This window comes from Amblyraja radiata, chromosome 14, assembly GCF_010909765.2.
Source record: "Amblyraja radiata isolate CabotCenter1 chromosome 14, sAmbRad1.1.pri, whole genome shotgun sequence".
Lineage (NCBI taxonomy): Eukaryota > Metazoa > Chordata > Chondrichthyes > Rajiformes > Rajidae > Amblyraja > Amblyraja radiata.
This window is the reverse complement of record NC_045969.1, coordinates 1,687,474-1,713,171: the sequence shown is the minus strand read 5'-3', so window position 1 is coordinate 1,713,171 and position 25,698 is coordinate 1,687,474. Positions and strand designations below refer to the sequence as shown.

Below are 25,698 nucleotides of genomic sequence, written 5' to 3'. Positions count from 1 at the left end.
GGGGTGAATCAAATGCAGTGGCGATGTAACGGAATCGTGGGGGGGGGGGGGACGGGCGTTGGACAAGTTGTCGGGCGGGCGGTTGGTGGAGCCGTCGTTGCTGGAATGTTTTTGTCAAGATGTTGTGGGCAGTGGTTGGGTTAGACAGATGTTGTGGATCTTGGGGTAGATGTGGGGCAGATGTTGGGGACAGATGTAGCGGATCTTGGGGCAGATGTTGGGGACAGATGTGGATCTTGGGGCAGATGTTGTGGATCTTGGGGTAGATGTGGGGCAGATGTTTGGGACAGTTGTTGGACAGATGTTGCAGATCTTGGGGCAGATGTTGGGCAGAAGTGGGACAGATGTTGGGGACAGATGTTGTGGATCTTGGGCAGATGTTTGGGACAGTTGGGCAGATATGGGGCAGATGTTGGGGACAGGAGTTGGGGGCAGATGTGGGACATTATTGTTGGGCAGATGTGGGGCATTATTGGGGCAGATGTTGGCCAGATGTTGATCAGATGAAGTACTCCTTCTTCTCCTCAGCGTTGGCCTGGCTGCCCTCGGCGTTGATGATGGCCGTATCGGCATCCGGCGCGTCCTCCGCTCCCTTCGCCTCGTTGGTCAGGTACGTCCCTGCGGCCACAGGGGCACCGGTCAGTCACGGCACGGCCACTCGGCCCATCCTCACCCTGCTAGCAGGAGTTCCTCCCCCACCCGCCCCACCCCCTGGCATGCCCTCTAGAGTGATACAGCATGGAAACAGGCCCTTCGGCCCAACTTGCCCACACCGGCCAACAATGTCCCAGCTACACTAGTCCCACCTGCCCGCGTTTGGCCCATATCCCCCCAAACCTGTCCTATCCATGTACCTCTTAAACGTTGGGATAGTCCCAGCCTCAACTACCTCCTCTGGCAGCTCGTTCCACACACCCACCACCCTCTGTGTGAAATCTTTAGTCTCATGTCTTTCAATTTTCCATCCTGGGAGAAAGGTTCTGACTATTTACCACATCTAGGCCTCGTACTTATATATACTTATCTCGGGTCTAGGTCCCCTCAGCCTCTGGTGTTTCCAGAGACCAATCCAAGCTTGTCCACCCTCTCCCTACAGGTGACCCCCTCTAATCCCGGCAGCGTTCTGCTGAACCTCCCCTGCACCGTCTCCAAAGCCCCCACACCCCCTCCTGTAACGGGGGCGACCAGAACTGCCCGCAACACTCCACGTACAGCCTGACCAACGTCTTACAGAAATGCATCGTGCCTTCCCGACACTTGTACTCCACGCCCCGACCGATGATGACAAGCTATTCATAAACCTTCTACTTCATTCTGTCCACTAGTGTTGCTGCTTTCATGGAATTATGGACTTGGACCCCAGGAGAATGGAGCAGCTGTGCTTGTACACTCTGGAGTTTAGAAGGATGAGAGGGCATCTGATTGAAACATATAGGATTGTTAAGGGCTTGGGCACGCTAGAGGCAGGAAACATGTTCCCGATGTTGGGGGAGTCCAGAACCAGGGACCACACAGTTTAAGAATAAGGAGTAAGCCAATTAGAACGGAGATGGGGAAACACTTTTTCTCACAGAGAGCGGTGAGTCTGTGGAATTCGCTGCCTCAGAGGGCGGTGGAGGCAGGTTCTCTGGATACTTTCAAGAGAGATCTAGATAGGGCTCTTAAAGATAGCGGAGTCAGGGGATATGGGGAGAAGGCAGGAACTGATTGGGGATGATCAGCCATGATCACATTGAATGGCGGTGCTGGCTGGAAGGGCCGAATGGCCTACTCCTGCACCTATTGTCTATTGATCCCTTTGTACATCTATACTGTTAAGGGTCTTGCCTTTAAATGTATCTGTAATCTCTCAAAGTGCAACACATCACACTCGCTCTAATTAAACTCCATCTGCCATTTCTCCGCCCATTTCAGCAGCTGATCACTGTCCGGCTGCAGACATTTCCATTAAATCTTTCCCCTTCTCAGCTTAAACCTATAGAAACATAGACAATAGGTGCAGGAGTAGGCCATTCGGCCCTTCGAGCCTGCACCGCCATTCAATATGATCATGGCTGATCATCCAACTCAGTATCCCGTACCTGCCTTCTCTCCATACCCTCTGATCCCCTTAGCCACAAGGGCCACATCTAACTCCCTCTTAAATATAGCCAATGAACTGGCCTCGACTACCCTCTGTGGCAGAGAGTTCCAGAGATTCACCACTCTCTGTGTGAAAAAAGTTCTTCTCATCTCGGTTTTAAAGGATTTCCCCCTTATCCTTAAGCTGTGACCCCTTGTCCTGGACTTCCCCAACATCGGGAGCAATCTTCCTGCATCTAGCCTGTCCAACCCCTTAAGAATTTTATAAGTTTCTATAAGATCCCCTCTCAATCTCCTAAATTCTAGAGAGTATAAACCAAGTCTATCCAGTCTTTCTTCATAAGACAATCCTGACATCCCAGGAATCAGTCTGGTGAACCTTCTCTGCACTCCCTCTATGGCAAAAATGTCCTTCCTCAGATTTGGAGACCAAAACTGTACGCAATACTCCAGGTGTGGTCTCACCAAGACCCTGTACAACTGCAGTAGAACCTCCCTGCTCCTATACTCAAATCCTTTTGCTATGAAAGCTAACATACCATTCGCTTTCTTCACTGCCTGCTGCACCTGCATGCCCACTTTCAATGACTGGTGTGCCATGACACCCAGGTCTCGCTGCATCTCCCCTATAGGACTAGTTATTGATTCTCAAGACAGAAACATAGACAATAGGTGCAGGAGTAGGCCATTCGGCCCTTCGAGCCAGCACAGCCATTCAATGTGATCATGGCTGATCATCCCCAATCAGTATTCAGATGCTGGAAAATCGAAAGTCTGAAGAAGGGTTTCGGCCTGAAACGTTGCCTATTTCCTTCGCTCCATAGATGCTGCCGCACCCGCTGAGTTTCTCCAGCATTTCTGTGTATCCCCAATCAGTACCCCGTTCCTGCCTTCTCCCCATATCCCCTGACTCCGCTATCTTTAAGAGCTCTATCTAGCTCTCCATTGCAACTGATCTTAGGGAAGAACATCAGAAACTCAGCAAGGTCATGTAAGACTGAGCCAGACTAAACACAAGGCTTTGTGTGACCCAGCCACTTGATGGAGGCCATGACAGGATCTTCAAGGATGCACAACCAGTGGATTTAACCAATGTTTAACTGAAGAAATGTACAAGTGGTAAAGAATGGTTAGATGTTGCTTTGTGGAGAAGTGTAATGAAGTTCATAAAAGCTATTATTATTTATTCAGAACTTAGCAAAATTAAAAGAGGCTGGTTTTGTGGATTTCCTGACTCATTTAGATTCAAGGCAGTCGGCTCTATAAGTATGGTAGACACAAAATGCTGGAGTAACTCAGCGGGACAGGCAGCATCTGTGGAGAGAAGGAATGGGTGATGTTTCATGTCGAGACCCTTCTTCAGACTGATGTCAGGGGAGGGGGCGGGACAGAGATAGAATGTAGTCGGAGACAGTGAGACTGGTGGGGGAACTGGGAAGGGGGAGGGGATGGAGAGAGGGGGAAAGCAAGGGCTATCTGAAGTTAGAGAAGTCATTGTTCATACTGCTGGGGTGTTAGCTGCCCAAGCCAAATATGAAGTCTGAAGAAGGGTCTCGACCTGAAACGTCGCCTATTCCTTCGTTGCATAGATGCTGCCTCACCCGCTGAGTTTCTCCAGCATTTTTGTCGACAGGTGAAATATGAGGTGCTGTTCCTCCAATTTGCGCTGGGCCTCACTCTGACAATGGAGGAGGCCCAGGACTGAAAGGTCAGATTGGGAATGGGAGGGGGAGTTGAAGTGCTGAGCCACCGGGAGATCAGGTAGGTTTAGGCAGACTGGGCGGAGGTGTTCAGCGGAACGATGGCCGAGCCTGCGCTCGGTCTCACCGATGTAGAGAAGTTGACACCTGGAACAGCGGATACAGTAGATGAGGTTGGAGGAGGTGCAGGTGAACCTCTGCCTCACCTAGAAAGACTGTCGGGGTCCTTGGATGGAGTCGAGGGGGGAATAATCCACTCTATTCCCTTTGTATTTTACACACCTCGACAAGATCACCCCTCAGGTTCGACAAGGAACAGAGTCCCAGTCTGCTCAACCACTCCCTGTATCAGAGGCCCGCACTATTCTTCTCTGCACTTTTTCCAGTGCAGGAGGAGGCCATTCAGCCCTTCGAGCCAGCACCGCCATTCAATGTGATCATGGCTGATCATCCAGAATCAGTACCCCGTTCCTGCCTTCTCCCCATATCCCTTGATTCCGTTAGCCACAAGAGCTAAATCTAAATCTCTCTTGAAAACATCCAGTGAATTGGCCTCCACTGCCTTCAGTGGCAGAGAATTCCACAGATTCACAACTCTCTGGGTGAAAAAAAAAATCTTCATCTCAGTCCTAAATGGCAGACCCCTTATTCTTAAACTGTGTGACCCCTGGTTCTGGACTCCCCCAACATTGGGAACATTTTTCCTGCATCTAGTGTGTCCAATCCCTCAAGAATTTTATGTTTCTATAAGAACCTCTCCCTGTATCTCAGGCCCTCAAGTCCTGGCAACATCCACACTAATCTTCTCTGCACTTTTCCAGTTAACATAGAAACATAGAAAATAGGTGCAGGAGGAGGCCATTCGGCCCTTCGAGCCAGCACCACCATTAATTGCGATCATGGCAGATTGTCCCCTATCAATAACCCGTGCCTGCCTTCTCCTCATATCCCTTGACTCCACTAGCCCCTAGAGCTCTATCTAACTCTCTCTTAAATCCATCCAGTGACTTGGCCTCCACTGCCCTCAGCAGGGAATTCCACAATTTCACAACTATCTGGGTGAAAAAGTTTTTTCTCACCTCAGTCTTAAATGACCTCCCCTTTATTCTAAGACTGTGTGGCCCCTGGTTCTGGACTCGCCCAACATTGGGAACATTTTTCCTGCATCTAGCTTGTCCAGTCCTTTTATAATTTTATATGTTTCTATAAGAACCCCCCCCTCATCCTTCTAAACTCCAGTGAATACGAGCCTAGTCTTTTCAATCTTTCCTCATATGACAGTCCCGCCATCCCAGGGATCAATCTCGTGAACCTACGCTGCACTGCCTCAATCACAAGGATGTCCTTCCACAAATTAGGAGACCAAAACTGTACACAATACTCCAGATGTGGTCTCACCAGTGCCCTATACAACTGCAGAAGTTAAGTGACATCAGGGTGAATAAAACTGACCATAATACTCCACACGTGGTCACACCGACATCTTGTACAACTGCAACGTTACGCCCCAACGTCTACACTCCTTACCCTGACTTTACTGGACTTGAGCTTTGAACTAAACGTTATTCCCTTTATCACGTGTCTGTACAATGTGGACGCCTCGATTGTAATCACGTGTTGTCTTTCCACTGACTGGTTAACGCGCGATGAGAAGCTGTTCCCACCGTACCTTGGTACACGCAACAATAAACCACACAAACTAAAATACACTCATTGACTGAAAGCTTTGTTAACCACCCTGCCTGTGACAACACGCTCAGAGAGCGTTGTACCCGCACTCCGAGACCACTCTAGTCTACGGCACTCCCATTGTGAAGGGCCTGCACTGTCACTTGTATAAGGGGGAGAGGGGGGGTCACTGGGTATGGGGTAGGGGAGAGGGGGGGTCACTGGGTATGGGGGAGGGGAGAGGGGGGGAGAGGAGTGGAGTGAGGGCAGGGGAGGAAAGGATAGAAGGGGGGGAGGGGAGGATAGATGAAATAAGGGGTGTGGAGAGGAGGGGGCAAGGGGAGGGAATGGGGGGAGGAGAGGGGAGCGGGGAAGAAGGGGGGGGAGGTGAGTACAGGTGAGTACAGGTGTGGACACTCACCTTTATGCCGGGCCAGGTATCGGCCCAGTACGATGATCAGACACAGGGTGATGAAGACGACAACGGCCACCACACCGCCAATCACCGCATGGTCTGGCCCAGACTGACCGGCGAGAGCGCTGAGATCTGTGAGGACAAGGGGGGGGTGAGAGAGGCTTTTGTGGGGAGCAGGCCCTGTACCCCAGTACTGTACCCCAGTACTGTACCCCAGTGTTATACACACAGACCCGTCCCCACCGGTACTGTACCCCAGTGTTACACAGACAGTCCAATCCCGGTGGGGGGGGGGAGGGAGTGGACGGGGAGGTGGTCAGTGCCACTTTGGCCACGATGGTCCTGAGGCCAGTTGGCAATAATGCTGCCTGTGACAGACTCCGTCTGGGTGTCGGGGAGAGCGTGTATCTCCTCATGTCCCCAGCACTCTGCCTTGTTCTTGTAGCCACTGTCCTCGAGTCACTCAACACTTCGGCCCAACTTGCCCATGCTGACCCAGATGCCCCAACCACAGTAGTCCCACCTGCCTGTGTTTGGCCCAAATACCTCCGAACCTGTCCAATAATACATGTAAATCACCCGGCACGGCCTAAAATGGCCGTGGGACTTATCATCGCCCGCCTGGGGCTTCAACATCGGGAGAGACATGGAGAACAGGGGAGAGAAAAGACTTTGCCTTCCATCACAGTGGGTCCACTGTGATGGATGTTTGTGTAAACTAAATTGTGTGTATGTCTAGGAATTGTCTTTGTTTGTATGGCTGTGGAAACAGAATTTCGTTTGAGCCTCACTGAGGCTCAAATGACAATAAATGGTATTGTATGTACCTGTCCAAATGTTTCTTAAATATGGAAACATAGAAAATAGGTGCAGGAGTAGGCCATTCGGCCCTTCGAGCCTGCACCGCCATTCAATGTGATCACGGCTGATCATCCCCAATCAGTACCCCGTTCCTGCTTTCTCCCCATATCCATTTATTCCGTTAGCCCTAAGAGCTAAATCTAACTCTCTCTTGAAAACATCCAGTGAATTGGCCTCCCCTGCCTTCTGCGGCAGAGAATTCCACAGATTCACAACTCTCTGGGTGAAAAAGTATTTCCTCATCTCAGTCCTAAATGGCCAGCCCCTTATTCTTAAGCTGTGACCCCTGGTTCTGGACCCCCCCAACATCGGGAACATTTTTCCTGCATCTAGCATGTCCAATCCCTCAAGAATTGTATATGTTTATATAAGATGCCCTCTCAACCTTCTAAATTCCAGTGAATACAAGCCCAGTCGCTCCATTCTCTCAGCATATGACAGTCCCGCCATCCCGGGAATTAACCTGGTGAACCTACGCTGGGCTCCCTCAATAGCAAGAATGTCCTTCCTCAAATTAGGGGACCAAAATTGCACACAATACTCCAGGTGTGGTCTCACCAGGGCCCTGTACAACTGCAGTTGGACCTCCTTGCTCCTAAACTCAAATCCTCTTGCAATGAAGGCCAACATGCCAATTGGCTTTCTTCACTGCCTGCTGTACCTGCATGCTTACTTTCAGTGACTGATGTACAAGGACACCCAGGTCTCGTTGCACCTCCCCTTCTCCTAATCTGCCTTCCTGTTCTTGCCACCAAAGTGGATAATCTCACATTTATCCACATTATACTGCATCTGCCATGCATCTGCCCACTCACCCAACCTATCCAAGTCACCCTGCAGCCTCATAGCATCCTCCTCGCAGCTCACACTGCCACCCAGTTTTGTGTCATCCGCAAACTTGGATTCACTCGTCTAAATCGTTAATTCTATGTTTGTATGTTAATATATATTGTAAATAACTGTGGTCCCAGCACCGAGCCTTGCGGCACCCCACTAGTCACTGCCTGCCATTCTGAAAAGGACCCATTAATTCCTACTCTTAGCTTCCTGTCTGCCAACCAGTTCTCTATCCATGTCGATACCCGACCCCCAATACCATGTGCTCTAATTTTGCACACTAATCTCTTGTGTGGGACCTTGTCAAAGGCTTTGTGAAAGTCCAGATACACCACATCCACTGGCTCTCCCTTATCCATTCTACTTGTTACATCCTCAAAATATTCCAGAAGATTAGTCAAGCATGATTTCCCCTTCATAAATCCATGCTGACTTTGACCGATCCTGCCTGACTTTATCGAATGGCGGTGCTGGCTCGAAGGGCCGAATGGCCTACTCCTGCACCTGTTTTCTATGTTTCTATGTTCCTGTCACTGTTTTCCAAATGCGCTGCTATAACATCATTAACAATTGACTCAAGCATCTTCCCCATTACCGATGTAAGGCTAACTGGTCTATAATTCCCTGGTCTATTTTCTCTCTCCCTTCTTTCTTAAAAAATGGAGTTACATTGGCTACCCTCCAGTCCACAGGAACTGATCCAGAGTCGAGAGAACATTGGAAAATGATCACCAATGCATCCACGATTTCTAGGGCCACTCCTTGAGTACTCTGGGATGCAGACCATCAGGCCCTGGGGATTGATCTGCCTTCAGTCCCAACAGTTTACCTAACACCATTTCCTGACTGATGTGGATTCCCTTCAGTTCCTCCCGCTCACTAGATCCTCGGTTCCCTAGTATTTCTCGGAGATTGTGTCTTCCTTAGTGAAGACAGAACCAAAGTATTCGTTTAACTGTTCTGCCATTTCCTTGTTTCCCATTATAAATCCACCTGTCTCTGACTGTACGGGACCTACATTTGTCTTCACCAATCTTTTCCTCTTCACATATTTATAGAAACTTTCAGTCAGATTTATATTCCCCGCAAGCTTCCGTTCATGCTCTTCCCCCCCCCCCCCTTAATTAACCCCTTTGTCCTCCTCTGTTGAGTTCTAAATGTCTCCCAGTTCTCCGGTTTGCTGCTTCCTCTGGCCAATAGATATCTGCCTCTTCCTTGGATTTAACACTATCCTTGATTTCCCTCGTTAGCAACAGTTGAACATTGGGATAGTCCCAGCCTCAACTACCTCCTCCGGCCCCTTGTTCCTAACCCCCACCCTCTGTGTGTTTTAGTCTAGTTTAGTTTAGTTTGGAGAAACAGGCTCTTCGGCCCACCGAGTCCGTGCCGACCAGCGATCCCCGCACACTAACACACACCCGAGCCAATTAACCTACAAACCTGCACGTCATTTGAGTGTGGGAGGAAACCGGAGCACCCGGAGAAAACCCACGCAGGTCACGGGGAGAACGTACAAACTCCGTACGGACAGCGCCCGTAGTCGGGATGGAACCCGGGTCTCTGGCGCCGTGAGGCAGCAACTCATTGTGTTTTGCATTATTGCATCGTTTTGTTTTTGCACAGTCTATCTTTACATGTTTACTGCCTTGCAGAATGTACATGTGTGTGAGTGTGTGTGTGTGTGTGAGTGTGTGTGTGTGTGTGTGTGTGTGTGAGTGTGTGTGTGTGTGTGTGTGTGTGTGTGTGCGTGTGTGTGCGTGTGTGTGCGTGTGTGCGTGTGTGGCCCTACTGCAGTCACGGGGTTATTGTGGCCGCCCCCGCTTGCCGACGGCTGGGATGGTTGGGGGTGGGGTAAGGGGGGAAGGGGGGGTAAGGGGTTGGGGAGGAGGGGTAAGGGGGGGAGGGAGGGGGTGTGTTACCGGCCCGTTGCCCATTGCCGTCATGGTGTTAACCTTGGCCGTGGCGGTGAGGTTGAGGTGGGGGGTGGTTAGGGGGGGGGGGGGGTTAACGCTGGTGTTACGGGGGTGACTCGCTGCTTACCTTGGCCCCTGCCGGTCGGGGCGCTGGGCTTGGGCGAGGCTGTGGAGAGAGCGGGGAGTTGCCGGAGCCAGCGGGTGACGGGTGGAGAAACAAAAGATGGTTTGCAACTGAGGAGCAAATTAAATTAAAACAGAGCAAAGCAGCGGGGGGGGGGGGGGGGGGGGGGGGGGGAGCGGAAACTGGTGAAGCCCATCCTTGCCCCCCCTCTACCGATCCACAGGGGCTCTGCTGTCACCCCCCCCCCCTCCCTAAGCTGCCAGCACCCCCTGTACCCCCTCCCCTGCTCTCTCACTGGCAGCCACTGCCCGGGGGGGGGGGGGGGAGCAGCCAGCACCAGTGACGTTCCTACCCAGCTGTTGGGCAGATGTTGGGGTGCGGTCAGAGCTTCCTGTGGAGGGGGGGGGGGGGGGGGGGTTAGAGGTTTGTGGGGGAGGGGGTTTGGCCCTCTCTGGAGCTGTGTACCCTCAAAGGGGGGGGAGGGTCTCACTCACCCCCCCCCACCCCCCATCCCAGGGCAACAGCTCTGGCCTGACCCCTCACCCACACTGGCACAGCCCCCGCCTCTACCCGCTTTCCCCCCCCCCTCCAGCCCCCCCCCCCCCACCCCACCCCACCCCTCCCCTCCCCACCACCATCGATCCAGCACGGAAACAGGCCCTTCGGCCCCACCGAGTCCGTGCTGGCCATCGATCTGTGCTATCCCACTCCCTACACACTAGGGGGCAATTTACAGAGGGGCCGATTGTCTCTGGAGTGTTGGAGGAGCGTGCCAACTGCACACGGGCAGCACCCGTGGTGGGGATGGATCCCGTGTGTGCGGCGCTGTGAGGCAGCAGCTCTACCTGCTGCACCAGAGCACCGGGCTGGGGAGGGGAGACAGGGCGGGCGGGTAGACTAAGGCTTGTCTAGAGGAGCCACTAGGGTTGGCGGGTGGCCGGCAGCTGAGAGCGGTGAGGCTGTGTACTGTACCTCGGGCGCTGGAGCCTGCGGTGGTGCCAGCGGCGGCTGCAGCTATGGTGACGGGGATCGCCCTGGTGGCGAGGGAGGGCAGGGGCCTGGCCATGGGAGGCAGGGCCATGGGGGCATCTGGTGGAGGGGAACAAAAATACAACAATGATGATGATGATGCTTCAACACAAGCGGCAAATAAAGTGAAACCAATCTCCCCAACATCACCGTGACACATGTAGCATGGTAGTGGGCAATACACACACACACACACACACACACGCACACATGCGTACACACACACACACACACACGTGTACACACACACACTCACACACACACGCGCACACACTCACACACGCACACATGCGTACACACACACACACACACACACACGTGTACACACACACACGTGTACACACACACACACTCACACACACATGCACACACACACGTGTACACACACACACACGTGTATACACACACACGCGTGTACACACACACACGCACATGCACACACACACACACACACACATGTACACACACACACAGACATGTGTACACACATGTACACACACACACACGTGTACACACACATGTGTACACACAGACACGTGTACACACACATGTACACATACACACGCACACACACATGTACACACACACACACATGTACACAGACATGTACACATACACATGTACACACAGCATGATGTAACACAGGCTGGCCCCGGGGGGGGGGTTACCACGCGCAGTGCCGGGGGGAGGGTGTAGCGGGCAGGTGGAGGCAACGGGGGGGGGGGGGGGGGGAGCCTCCACTGGCAAACTAACTCAGGCAAGAACCATGGGAAGCTGGGGGGCGGCGAGGCCTTGAATCGGTTCGTGGCGGGTGGGGGGGGGGGGGGGGGGGGGAGGGACAGATGGGATGGGGCGGCAGCCTGGGGGAGGGCAGGGAGAGCAGGGGGAGTGGGTGTGGGGTCTGGGGTAGTGAGCAGAGTGGGGGGGGGGGAGTAGGATGGGCAAAGGGATTGGGAGAGAGCGGGGAAGAGAGTCGGGAAGAGGGTCGGGGAGAGAGAGGGGGAGAGAGAGGGGGAGAGAGCGGAGGAGAGAGCAGTGGAGAGAGGGGGGGGGCCCAGTGGGTGTCGAAGCCGAGGGGAGTTTGAGACTCAGAACGAACAGCCGGTGTTCAGGCCGTTCGGCCTGGCGGTTCCGTGCTAGCCCTCCTGGCGGCGGTGTTCGAGCCGTCGTCCTTCCTCTCCCCGCGGCTCCTCCACTTCATGTTGCCCCCCAACGCTGACCCTCCTCAGGGGGGGGGTAAACCACCGCTCACTCGGCAAGGACACAGGCCCTTCGGCCCTGCTGACCCACACGCCCCATCCACCCGCGGCAAGTTAAACCCACGACAGACCACAAAACGCTGGAGTAACTCAGCTGGAGAGAAGGAACGGGTGACGTTTTGGGTCGAGACCCTTCTTCAGGGGAGAGGAAGATGCAGAGATAAGGAGGTGTAAGGTGTGAAAATAGGACAAAGGGGACAAGATTTTGTCACCGCTGGATTATGAAATGTTTCAAAATCTTTCACCGACCCTGATACGTCAGTCAATAACACCGGCAGTCGCTGAAAAAAACGCCAAGTGCGACAGAAGGGTCCCGACCCGAAACGTCACCCGTTCCGTCTCTCCAGAGATGCTGCCTGTCCCGCTGAGTTACTCCAGCTTTTTGTGTCTGTTCTCGGTGTAAACCAGCATCTGCAGTTCCTTCCCACGCTATACGCCAGGTTAACCTGATCCCCTCTGCCTGCCCGTGACCCCTATCCCTCCGTTCCCCCGCACGTCTACGTTCCCCCGCACGTCCACGTTCCCCCGCACGTCCACGTGCCTGTCTGACATTCTCCCAATACCCACTATCATATCTGCCTCCACCACCCCCCCCGGCAGCAAGTTCCAGGCACCCACCCCCCTCTGTGTAAAACAAACCTGCCCCTCACATCTCCTTTACACTTTGCCCTCTCACCTCTAGGCTCTACCCTCTGGTCTTTGACCTTTCCACACTGGGGTGAAGGTTCGTGGTGGCACTGGGCTGGTCAGTGCTGGTCAGCCGCGGCTGAGCTCCGGCCGTTGACCACCAGCCCAGACCGACACCAAGGGCCGTGTGGGTCAGCAGGGGCAAGGTGGGCCGAAGGGCCTGTCTCCACGCTGTACCACACTGAGTCATCGAGGTGCAGAGGTCATAGATTCGGGAAGGAGGCCCTTCGGCCCATCGGACCTGTCCCCTCCCATCTACACTAGTCCTACACCAACAGCACTATTCACCTGCTTACCTACACGAGGGGCGGGGGAGGGGGGATGGGGAGGTAAAGGGGAGGGGTGGGGCAGAGAGAGTGAGGAAGAGAGTTGGGGTGAGAGGGAGAGAGAGGGAGGGAGAGGGAGAGGGGGAGCTGTAGATGGAGGGGGGGGTGATGTGGGGGAGTGGAGGGGAAGGGTGTTGTGGAGGGGGGGGGTGGAGGGGGTGATGGGGGGGAGGTGTAGATGGGGAGGGGGGGGGTGATGGGGGGGAGGTGGAGAAGACGTGGTAGTGTGGGGTCACTCACCGTACACATAGAGTTTGTATTCGGCGCTGTTGTGGCCCATGGTGTTGGCGGCCTCACAGTGGTACGTGCCGTTGTCCGTCTTGTTCAGGGCGCTGATGACCAGCACGTTGCCGTCCACCACCATGCGCTCGGGGTCCGGCAGCTCCGCGCCGTCCTTCTTCCACTTCACCGCCTCCGGCCTGTAACCGCCCCCCCGCCCGTCAGCCGCGCTGCCTGAGTGACGTGAGGCCTCGCCCCAGCGCCGCACTCCCCCCTCCCCCTCCCCCCCACGCCCCCCCCGCACGCCTCGCTCCAGCGCCGCGCTCATCACCCCACGCACCACCCTAACGCCGCTCCCCCCGTAACGTGCCACGCCCCAGCAGGGACGGAGTCATCGATAGGCTGATTGGGAGGGGCCTCACAAGTGGAATAGTCTAGGGCCTCTCTTCATCTAAACCCGGCCCTGGTGTGGAGGGGGGGAGGGGGGAGGGGGAGTAGACTGGAGGCGAGTAAAGGCCAGAACAGAGCAGGGCCGGCAACAGGTGACCTGGCGGAGGGTGGAGCCCACAATGGTCCATTGTTGGCTTGGGAAGGCGTGACAACGAGAGGGGGTAGCAGCTTCTGCTGGACGGGAGCGGGGAGACGAAGGAATGGGGGGGGGGCGGGGACAAGTGCCTCTGTGAACGACGTCCATTCAAAGCTCTGAACTTTGACCTAACCCTAGCCTCCCTGGGTGGTCTGGGCCTGTCTGACCACCCAGACGTGGCACTCCCTCTCTGACCGGGGGTATCCTGTGAGCAGTCGCATGGAACAATGAAGGTCACAAGGGATAGGAGCAGAATTAGGCCATTCGGCCCATCAAGCCTACTCCGCCATTCAATCATGGCTGATCTATCTCTCCCTCCTCACCCCAGAGTAAAGTACCCGATCTATTCCTCTCCTGAATGAATAAACTTTTCACCCATTCATTAGGTACTGATCAGCCATGATCACAGTGAATGGTGGTGCTGGCTCGAAGGGCCGAATGGCCTCCTCCTGTACCTATTGCCTATTGATTCATTGTGCCAGTGGGGTGATGGTGGGTCGGTGTAGACGGGTTGGGCTGGTGTGTGGACGGGTTGGGTCAGTGGGCCGGTCTCTGACCACTAGGACCTGTTGACCCTTCATCTATCTGCTCCCCTGACCGTGCAGCTCCGGCCACAGCTGGGTTTCGCCCACATCTCGGCGCCGGCTTTAACGGGCAACTTACTCGGGGTTCCCGGTTGCCCGGCAATCCATACGTAGCTCGTCCCCCTCTCGGGCAAAGTTCCTGGACAGGTCGATCTTCACCGACGGAGCGTCTGTAACACACAGGGGGGTCGTCAGCTTTAACGTGGACCAGACGACCCACGGGTCGCGGCTGTGACACCAGCCAAGTATAAACGGACGTATTGGATGTAAACGGTGAAAGGTCCGACAACCCGACCCCAACTGCAGCCGTGACTGCCACGCTGAAACCTACAGTGGCTGCCCCATCGGGCACTGATTGGGCTGGATTTTGGGTACATACATACATACATACATACAGCCCCACCCTAAACACTGACCCCCCCTCAACTCTCACCCCCCCAACCCCACCCCAACCCCTCACCCTAAACACCCTATCCACCGCTCACCTCTCACCCCCCCGACCCAGACCCACCCCTCAGCTCACCTGTACAACACACTCAGGTGTAACACACACCTGTACACTGTCCCAGCTCACACCCCCAGGGCAGGCTACCTGAGATAGTCACACCTGCGTGTGTTTGATCTAGATCAGAATATGATCAGCCATGATCATACTGAATGGCGGTGCAGGCTCGAAGGGTCGAATGGCCTCTACTCCTGCACCTATTTTCCATGTTTCTATGTAGATCCCCCTGGACCTGTGCTGTCCACGTACCTGCCCAAATATTCCCGAACATTGCGATCATTCCTGCTTCTATCGTTTGCTCCGGCTGTTTGTTCCAGGCCACACATTTGGTGTGTAAAAGCTGCCACTGAGGCCTTTATTAAATCTTGTCCCTCTCATCTTAAACCTGTGCCCTCTAGTTTTAGATTCCTCTACCCCGGGAGAAAAGTTTGTGAGCGTTCACTTTATCCGTGCCCCTCATGATCTTGTACCCCTCAGTAAGGTCACCCCTCAGCCTCCGACTCTGTAAAGTAAAAATGTCCCAGACTAAGTCTGGGAAAATGGCCGTGTGGATGAAGTCAGGAGCTGATAAGGGGCTAGCATGGGCTAATGGGCTGAATGGCCTTTTCTTATAGAAGATAGACATAAAAGGTTCTGGACTCCCCCAACATCGGGAATACGTTTCCTGCCTCTAGCGTGTCCAAACCCTTAACAATCTTATATGTTTCAATAAGATTCCCTCTCATCCTCCTAAACTCCAGAGTGTACAAGCACAGCCGCTCCATTCTCTCAGCATATGACAGTCCCGCCATCCCAGGAATTAACCTGGTGAACCTACGCTGCACTCCCTCAATAGCAAGAATGTCCTTCCTCAAATTAGGGGACCAAAACTGCACACAATACTCCAGGTGTGGTCTCACCAAGACCCTGTACAACTGCAGAAGGACCTCTTTGCTCCTACACTCAACTCCTCTTGTTATGAAGGCCAACAGGCCGTGAGCTTTCTCAGGTAGCTCAGACCACAGTTACTGGTAATCGTGTCAATAGTTTAGTTAATTGTCACGTGTACCGAGGTAGAATGTGAAGCTTTTTTGTTGCGTGTTAACCAGCCGGCCAGCGGTGACAAAGACTGTACATGATTACAATCGAGCCGTGCACAGTGTACAGATTCAGGATAAAGGGAATAATGTTTAGTGCAAGGTGATATATTCATCAAAGCGTTCTAGCAATTAGAAGCAGCATAGAATCAATAGTAATTATATCTATCACTGAGTTACTGACAATAACATCCATCAGGCCGCTCATATCTCCCCATAAGTTCATTGTAACTAAACATGTCCTGGTCTGTAGTCATTTCACTCAATTACTGGTTATTAGATTTTACACTTTACAGATACAGGACAGAAACAGGCCCTTCGGCCCATCAAGTCCATGCTGACCAGCGATCCCCCCCGTACACTAACACTATCCTACACACACCAGGGACAAGTTCACCAAATTCTTACCAAAGCAAATTAACATATTCTGTACTCTGGAGTTTAGAATGATGAGAGGGTATCTTATTGGAAACATATAAGATTGTTAAGGGTTTGGACACGCTAGAGGCAGGAAACATGTTCCCTGATGTTGGGGGAGTCCAGAACCAGGGGCCACACAGTTTAAGAATAAGGGGTAAGCCATTTAGAACGGAGACAAGGAAACACTTTTTCTCACAGAGAGTGGTGAGTCTGTGGAATTCTCTGCCTCAGAGGGCGGTGGAGGCCGGTTCTCTGGATACTTTCAAGAGAGAGCTAGATAGGGCTCTTAAAGATAGCGGAGTCAGGGGATATGGGGAGAAGGCAGGAACAGGGTACTGATTGGGGATGATCAGCCATGATCACATTGAATGGCGGTGCTGGCTCGAAGGGCCAAATGGCCTACTCCTGCACCTATTGTCTATTGTCTATAAATGCGGTCTCACCAACGTCTTATACAACTGCAACATGACCTCCCAACTTCTCTACTCAATACAATGAAATGCAGTTGTTGACTGAAGTTGAAGAGCACTTGAATGTCATCATCTCTCAAGTTGAGCCTGACCTAAAAATTCCAGTGGATGAGTTTGATGGTAAAGTAGTTTATGGACAGAAAAAAGCAATGGTAGGTAGCACGTTTAAGGGTCATGTTGATGCTTTGGCACCGACCGTGCAAGAGCGGCTGCTCTTGAAATGGAGGCGCAGTCGTCTTTCTTACAGTTTGGCTTTCTTCCCAACCAATTGTTCAAGCGCTTTTGATTGCAACATGCGCCTTAATTTAGTTCAACAAAGAAACTGACAAGTTACTAAAGAAGGCCAATGTGCCAAAAGCCGTTTTGACCACCTTATCTACCTGCGACTCTACCTTCAAGTAACCATGCACCTGTACTAGATCCCTCTGCCCTACAACACTCCCCAGAGGCCCCATTCACAGTGTAGGTCCTGCCCTTGTTCGACGTCCCAAAATGTCTGTGTGTGTATGTGCGTGCGTGCGTGCATGTGTGTGTGCGTGCGTGTGCGCGCGTGTGTGTGTGCGTGCGTGCGTGCGTGCATGTGTGTGTGCGTGCATGTGTGTGTGTGTGCGTGCATGTGTGTGTGCGTGCATGTGTGTGTGCGTGCATGTGTGTGTGCGTGCATGTGTGCGTGCGTGCATGTGTGTGTGCGTGTGTGTGTGTGCGTGTGTGTGGGTCTCTACACCCTTGAATCAGATGAGGGAAGTGGGGTACAGGAGCTGAATACATGATGTAACAGAAACTATTTTAAATCAGAGAGAGGGATTAGGCCGTGCATTAAACACAGGATAATTAGAAATAAATGCAAGTATGGATTATAAAGATGGATTGGTGTGAAGGCAAGAGGTGGGAATCGATGGGAGAGCGATTGGGGGCGAGCTGACTGACCGACGCAGCGGTGAGCGGTGGTGAAGCTGCTCAAGGTCAACGCAGGGTGTGTGCGATGTTCGCGTGTGTGCACATGCATGTGTGTGTGACCAGGCTGCGTTACTCACACTGGATGTCGAGGCGCTGCGTTGCTACATGCGGCGCTGCGCGCAGGGACTCGTGGTCGACGCTGCAGCGGACGCCCACACCGTCATCGTTGCGATCCACCTGCAGCCGCAGTGTGCTGCGCACTGTGTATGTCTTCCCCCGGAGCTCCGGCTCCTGGCTCAGCGGCACGTCTGTAACACACGGCACCGGTGAATCACACGCACGCACACACATGCACACGCACACACGCCCGAATGCACACGCACGCACACGCACGCCCGCACGCACACGCACGCACACACGCCCGCACACACCCGCACGCACACGCACGCACGCAAACACACACGCACGCACACACACGCGCGCGCACACACGCATGCACACGCATGCACTCACGCACACACACGCACAAGCATGCACACACGCACACATATACGCATGCACTCACACACACACACATGCACACGCACGCGCACACACACACGCACACACACGCGCACACACACACGCACACAAACCTACACACATGCACGCGCGCGCACACACACACACGCACGCACAGGCACATGCACACACACGCACACGCACACATACACACACACAGACATGGAGATCACAAACAACCCCAACTCTCCCAGCCCCTTCCCCACCGACCTCACCCCCACCCCCCAACTTCAGTTCCTGGCTCGATCATACATCTGTAACACCTGGGGGTGCGGACCCTCAACCATAGACCCACACACACCCCCACACACACACACACACACCCACACACATACACCCACACACACATTCACACACACACCCACACACACACACCCATACACACACACGCATACACACACACACACACACACACACACACACACACACACTCCAGCAGTGATGTACAGCCTCACCAAGCCAGTCGTACATCCACTACAGCCCAGTTACTGAGCGAGACAGAATGACAAGTCTCGAACGGGTAGAATGGGAATGGGGAAATGTCGGAGCTCGGACACCTCCTGGTGACCTCCTACAACAGCGGCAGAAACATAGAAACATAGACAATAGATGCAGGAGTAGGCCATTCAGCCCCTCGAGCCAGCACCACCATTCAATATGATCATGGCTGATCATCACCAATGTACCCCATTCCTGCCTTCTCCAGAGCTAAATCTAACTCTCTCTTCAAAACATCCAGTGAATTGTCCTCCACTGCCTTCTGTGGCAGAGAATTCCACAGATTCACAACTCTCTGGGTGAAAAAGTTTTTTCTCATCTCAGTTTTAAATGGCCTACCCCTTATTCTTAAACTGTCTGGACACCCTCAACATTTAGTTTAGTTTAGAGATACGGAGTGGAAACAGGCCCTTCGGCCCACCGAGTCTGTGCCGACCAGCGATCCCCGCACATTAACACTATCCCACATGCACTAGGGACAATTCACATTTATACCAAGCCTACAAACCTGTACACCTTTGGAGTGTGGGAGGAAACCAAAGATCTCGGAGAAAACCCACGCAGATCACGGGGAGAACGTGCAAACTCCGTACAGACAGCACCCGTAGTCGGGATCGAACCCGGGTCTCTGGCGCTGTGAGGCAGAAACTCTACCGCTCCGCCCCTAGCTACTGCACTGGAGCAGTCTGCCTGCGGGCAGCAAGGTGCGAGCTGTCCACCTGGGGGAGCTGCGGCACTGCGCTGCACTGCACTGCATTGCTACCCAAGGCACAGCTGCAGCTCCTGCATGCACCAGCGCAGTAATTAGGCTGGGAGAGGGAGCGGGCCTGATGGTCACAGTAGGTCTCGGTGAATAACTCCACACCGGGCCGGCAATGACATTTATAACACTTTGCCCGCTTAGAACAACTTCAGGCAAAATCAATAGTGAACAGTGAATGACCTGGATAGTGTGGATGTGGAGAGGATGTTTCCACTAGTTGGAGAGTCTAGGACCAGAGGGCACAGCCTCTGAATTAAAGGACGTTCCTTCATGAAACATTGAAAATAGGTGCAGGAGTAGGCCATTCGAGCCAGCACCGCCATTCAATGTGATCATCCACAATCAGTAGGTAGACAAAAATGCTGGAGAAACTCAGCGGGTGCATTAGCAGCAATGGAGCGAAGGAAATAGGCAACGTTTCGGGCCGAAACCCTTTGGGTTTCGGCCCGAAACGTTGCCTATTTCCTTCGGATTTCGGCCCTGAAATGTTGCCTATTTCCTTCACCCCATAGATGCTGCCGCACCCGCTGAGTTTCTCCAGCAATTTTGTCTACCTTCGATTTTCCAGCATCTGCACAGTTCCTTCTTGAACATTCACAATCAGTACCCCGTTCCTGCCTTCTCCCCATATCCCTTGATTCCGTTAGCACTAACAGCTAAGAGGAAGGAGATGAGGAGGAATTTCTTTATTCAGAGGGTGGTGAATCTGTGGGATTCTTTGCCACAGACGGCTGTGGAGGCCACAAGTCAGTGGATATTTTTAAGGCAGAGATAGACAGATTCTTGATTAGTGCGGGTGTCAGGGCTAATGGGGAGAAGGCAGAAGAATGGGGTTAGGAGGGAGAAATAGATCAGCCGTGATTGAATGGCGAATGTAGACTTGATGGGCCGAATGGCCTAATTCTGCTCCTATCACATGACTTTATGACCTGCTGCTACAGACCAATGAGCAAAGCCCACAGAGTGCTGGAGTAACTCAGCGGGTCAGACAGCATCTGTGGAAAGAAGGAATGGGCAACGTTTCGGGTCGAGACCCTTCCTCAGACAAAGGGGAAGATACAGAGTGCAGAATATAGTTCTCAGCATTGTAGCGCATCAGTTCCACAGACAAAGTCCAATGTCCACAATGGGAATCGGACAGTACCCTAGCTTATGGAAGGACCGTTCAGAAGCCTGATAACAGAGGGGAAGTAGCTGCATTTTATTGTGTTCTCGTTTCATTGTACCACCGCTGGAAAATTAATTTCACTTGCACTTGATGCAAAACTGATATTGATAAATATTGATCTTGTTCCTGAGTCTGGTGGTGAGCACGTTTAGGCTTCTGAACCGTTTGTGTTCAAACTTTGAACTGTTTGTACGTTCTCCCCATGACCCGCGTGGGTTTTCTCCGGGCGCTCCGGTTTCCTCCTACACCCCAAAGACGTGCAGGTTTGTAGGTTAATTGGCTTGGGATAATTGTAAATGATCCCTAGTGTGTGTGGGATAGTGTTAATGTGCGGGGATCGCTGGTCGGCATGGACCCGGTGGGCCGAAGGGCCTGTTTCCGCGCTGTATCTCTAAACTAAACTAAATAGCTCTCCTCACAATATATTCCCTTAACTTAATTTCTACCTATTAATGTAACGAGCTTCATGTTGAACAATGACAGGGCAGAGCTGGCTTGTTGGGACCTGTTGAGACAGGCGACCAGGATAATGTTGCTCATTAATGAGGAGACGTTTCCGATTCTGCTCATTCAATGTGTTCAGTATTGTTTACCCCAGATGAAGGGGCTGGGAGTTTGTTGTCAATAAGGGCGTCGTGTGGAAGAGACGTCGCAGCAGGCCAACGTAGAGGCCAACAGGTGGATGGGCACGGTGGCACAGCGGGTAGAGTTGCTGCCTCACAGCACCGGAGACCAAGGACTACGGGTGCTGTCTGTACGGAGTTTGCACGTTCTCCCCGTGACCTGCGTGGGTTTTCTCCGGGATCTTCGGTTTCCTCCCGCACTCCAAAGACGTACAGGTTTGTACGTTAATTGGCTTTGGTAAAAATTGTAAATTGTCCCTGGTGTGTGTGGGGTAGTGTTAGTGTGCGGGGATCGTGGGTCTGCATGGACCCGGTGGGCCGAAGGGCCTGTTTCCCCGCTGTATCTCTAAACTAAACAGTGCAGCTCCAAGCAACATCTGGTAGAAGTCTACACAACTGTGGGAGGTACAGACATGGTAGACAGTCAGAACCTTCTCCCAACACATGGCTGTGGAGGCCAAGTCAGTGGCAGAGATAGATAGATTCTTGATTAGTGCGGGTGTCAGGGGTTATGGGGAGAAGGCAGGAGAATGGGGTTAGGAGGGAGAGATAGATCAGCCATGATTGAATGGCGGAGTAGACTTGATGGGCTGAATTGCCTGATTCTGCACCTGTCCCTTATAAAACCGGACCAAGATAACCAAAAACGAGCTGGTGATGATGAAATATAGTCAGGCCTGAGCCTCCCCCGGGGGAAGGCAGTCGGGAGGGAGGGAGGGAGAGAATGGGATCAGTGGGCCGGGGGTCACAGGTTACAGACTGAAGGCCTGCAAACAAGATGGCCGTGTTTAGTTTAATTTAGTTTAGAGATACATCGATCCGCGCCGACCAGCGATCCCCGCACACTAACACGATCCTACACACACTGGGGACAATGTTTACATTTACACCAAGCCAATTAACCTACAAACCTGCACGTCTTTGTAATGTGGGAGGAAACTGGAGCGCCCGGAGAAAACCCATGCGGGTCACGGGGAGAACGTGCAAACTCCGTACAGACAGCACCCGTAGTCAGGATGGAACCAAGGTCTCTGGTGCTGTGAGGCAGCAGCTCTACCCGCTGCGCCACCGTGCTGCAGTATTTCGGGTGAGCAGGGACAAGACAATAGACAATAGGTGCAGGAGTAGGCCATTCGGCCCTTCCAGCCAGCACCGCTCGGACCTCTGATCCAGTCACAAACTCAGCGAGAGCGGCCAAACCCCCGCACTCTCAATGACAGAGACGTCACCAAGTGGGACGGGCGGGGAGTGGCGGGGAGTGGCGGAGACTGGCGGGGAGTGGCGGGGAGGGGCGGGGCTGGCGGGGAGTGGCGGGGAGGGGCGGGGCTGGCGGGGAGTGGCGGAGACTGGCGGGGAGTGGCGGAGACTGGCGGGGACTGGTGGGGAGTGGCGGAGACTGGCGGGGAGTGGCGGGGAGGCGGGGACTGGCGGGGAGTGGCGGAGACTGGCGGGGAGTGGCGGGGAGGGGCGGGGACGGGCGGAGACTGGCGGGGACTGGTGGGGAGTGGCGGAGACTGGCGGGGACTGGCGGGGAGTGGCGGAGACTGGCGGGGACTGGCGGGGAGTGGCGGGGAGTGGCGGAGACTGGCGGGGACTGGTGGGGAGTGGCGGAGAGGGGCGGGGACGGGCGGAGACTGGCGGGGACTGGTGGGGAGTGGCGGAGACTGGCGGGGAGTGGCGGGGAGGCGGGGACTGGCGGGGAGTGGCGGAGACTGGCGGGGAGTGGCGGGGAGGCGGGGACTGGCGGGGACTGGCGGGGACTGGCGGGGACTGGCGCGGACTGGCGGGGAGTGCCAGAGACTGGCGGGGACTGGCGCGGACTGGCGGGGAGTGGCGGAGACTGGCGGGGACTGGCGCAGACTGGCGGGGAGTGGCGGAGACTGGCGGGGACTCTGCTCCACTGCTGCTCATACATTTTAAACAGTTGTTGATCGGATGTCAATCCGGCATTGACATTAGCTGTCAATTACTGGAGAGCTGCATCCTTCACACACCAACAGACCAGACCAGGCCGGGCTAGGCCGGGCCGCCAATGAGAACAAAGACTCTCCCATCTCCCCCCCCCCCCCAGCCCGGTGGCTTCACCAGCATCCCCTTGTTCACCGCAGTATCTGCACTGGCTCCTGGTTGCGCACTGGGGCGGCACGGTGGCGCAACGGGTAGGGCTGCTGCCTCACAGCGCCAGAGACCCGGGTTCAATCCCGACTACGGGTGCTGTCTGTACGGAGTTTGTACGTTCTCCCCGTGACCCACGCGGGTATTCTCCGGGCGCTCCGGTTTCCTCCCACATCCCAAAAACAATAGACAATAGGTGCAGGAGTAGGCCATTCGGCCCTTCGAGCCAGCACCGCCAATCAATGTGATCATGGCTGATCATCCCCAATCAGTACCCCGTTCCTGCCTTCTCCCCATATCCCCTGACTCCACTATCTTTAAGAGCCCTATCTAGCTCTCTCTTGAAAGTATCCAGAGAACCTGCCTCCACCGCCCTCTGAGGCAGAGAATTCCACAGACTCACCACTCTCTGTGAGAAAAAGTGTTTCCTCGTCTCTGTTCTAAATGGCTTACCCCTTATTCTTAAACTGTGTGTGTGGCCCCTGGTTCCGGACGAGCAGGTTTGTAGGTTAATTGGCTCAGTGTAAATGTAACATTGTCCCTAGTGGGTGTAGGATCGTGTCAGTGTGCGGGGATCGCTGGTCGGCACGGACACGGTGGGCCGAAGGGCCTGTTTCCGCGCTGTATCTGTAAATATAACGCTGCCCGCCCCTCCCTGCTGTAAGCCAGCTCTGATTCTACAGCGACACGGCTTTGCCCGGCTGCTCTCAGAGTGAATGGGCTGTGGGGGAGGGAAGGCCACACAATGGCTGTGATTCCTTTTATTTTATTTCTAGATGATGGCACTGTGGGCTTTTGTCCCTGAGTTTACAACAGCGCAGTGAACAGACACGCTGCTCAGATGCAGCTTCCCCACTGCCAGAGACAAAACCCAGCTCCAACACCCCCATCCGTGACAAATCCCAGCCCACTGTTAAAGGCACAGAAGTGTGAAAACGCACACCTCCAGATCCCACATTCAGCGACAGCTTCTTCCCAAAGACATACACAAAAATGCCGGAGTAACTCAGCAGGACGGGCAGCATCTCTGGAGAGAAGGAATGGGCGACGTTTCGGGTTGAGACCAGAGAAACATAGACTCTAGGTGCAGGAGTAGGCCATTCGGCCCTTCGAGCCAGCACCGCCATTCAATATAATCATGGCTGATCATCCACAATCAGTGCCCCGTTCCTGCCTTCTCCCCATATCCCTTGATTCCGTTAGCCCAAAGAGCTAAATCTAACTCTCTCTTGAAAACATCCAGTGAATCGGCCTCCACTGCCTTCTGTGGAGAAAGCCACAGATTCACAACAAGATTTTCCTCATCTCAGTCCTAATCTGGGGTAGGAAATGGTGTTGGGTAGGCTGATGGGACTGAAGGCTGATAAATCCCCAGGGTCTGATGGTCTGCATCCCAGGGTACTTAAGGAAGCGGCTCTTGAAATCGTGGATGCATTGGTGATGTTCTATAGACTCGGGATCGGTTCCTGGGGATTGGAGGGTAGCTAATGTTATCCCACTTTTAAAGAAAGGCGGGAGAGATAAAACAGGGAATTATAGACCAGTTAGCCTGACATCGGTGGTGGGGAAGATGCTGGAGTCAATTATAAAAGATGAAATAGCCGAACATTTGGATAGCAGTAACAGGATCGGTCCGAGTCAGCGTGGATTTATGAAGGGGAAATCATGTTTGATTAATCTTCTGGAATTTTCTGGAATGAAGATGTGACTAGGAAAATGGACAAGGGAGGGTCAGTGGACGTAGTGTACCTGGACTATCAGAAAGCATTTGATAAGGCCCCACATAGGAGATTAGTGGGCAATATTAGGGCACATGGATTGGGGGTAGAATGCTGACATGGATAGAGAAGTGGTTGGCAGACAGGAAACAAATAGTAGGGATTAACGGGTCCCTTTCAGAATGGCAGGCAGTGACTAGTGGGGTACCGCAAGGCTCGGTGCTGGGACAGCAGCTATTTACAATATACATCAATGACTCTGATGAAGGGATTCAAAGTAACATTAGCAAATTTGCAAGTAGATAAAAATGCTGGAGAAACTCAGTGGGTGAGGCAGCATCTATGGAGCGAAGGAATAGGTGACGTTTCGGGTCGAGACCTTTCTTCAGGCTCTCGTTAGCAAATTTGCAGATGACACAAAGCTGGGTGGCAGTGTGAACTGTGTGGAGGATGCTATGAGAGTGCAGGGTGACTTGGACTGGTTGGGGGAGTGGGCAGATGCATGGCAGATGTAGTATAATGTGGATAAATGTGAGGTTATCCATTTTGGTGGCAAAAACAGGAAGGCAGATTACTATCTAAATGGTGTCAAGT

At 53.5% G+C, this 25,698-nt stretch overlaps 1 protein-coding gene across 6 annotated transcripts in view; it reads right to left on the bottom strand.

The window, feature by feature from the left end:
* Positions 1-275: 275 nt before the first annotated feature.
* cadm2 (cell adhesion molecule 2) overlaps positions 276-25,698 on the bottom strand; it is a 1,169,873-nt gene continuing 1,144,450 nt past the window's right edge. For 4 of the 6 annotated variants that reach the window (XM_033032323.1, XM_033032321.1, XM_033032324.1 and 1 more), the window contains 7 exons: positions 17,796-17,966; positions 14,370-14,460; positions 13,142-13,320; positions 10,573-10,689; positions 9,604-9,642; positions 5,872-5,997; positions 276-618 (listed from right to left, as the gene is read on the bottom strand). In XM_033032323.1, coding sequence (XP_032888214.1) covers positions 500-618; positions 5,872-5,997; positions 9,604-9,642; positions 10,573-10,689; positions 13,142-13,320; positions 14,370-14,460; positions 17,796-17,966 — 842 coding nt within the window. In that variant the 3' untranslated portion in view covers positions 276-499. The remainder of the gene's footprint in view (positions 619-5,871; positions 5,998-9,603; positions 9,643-10,572; positions 10,690-13,141; positions 13,321-14,369; positions 14,461-17,795; positions 17,967-25,698) is intronic. The other 2 variants (XM_033032325.1, XM_033032326.1) reach the window with 2 other exon arrangements.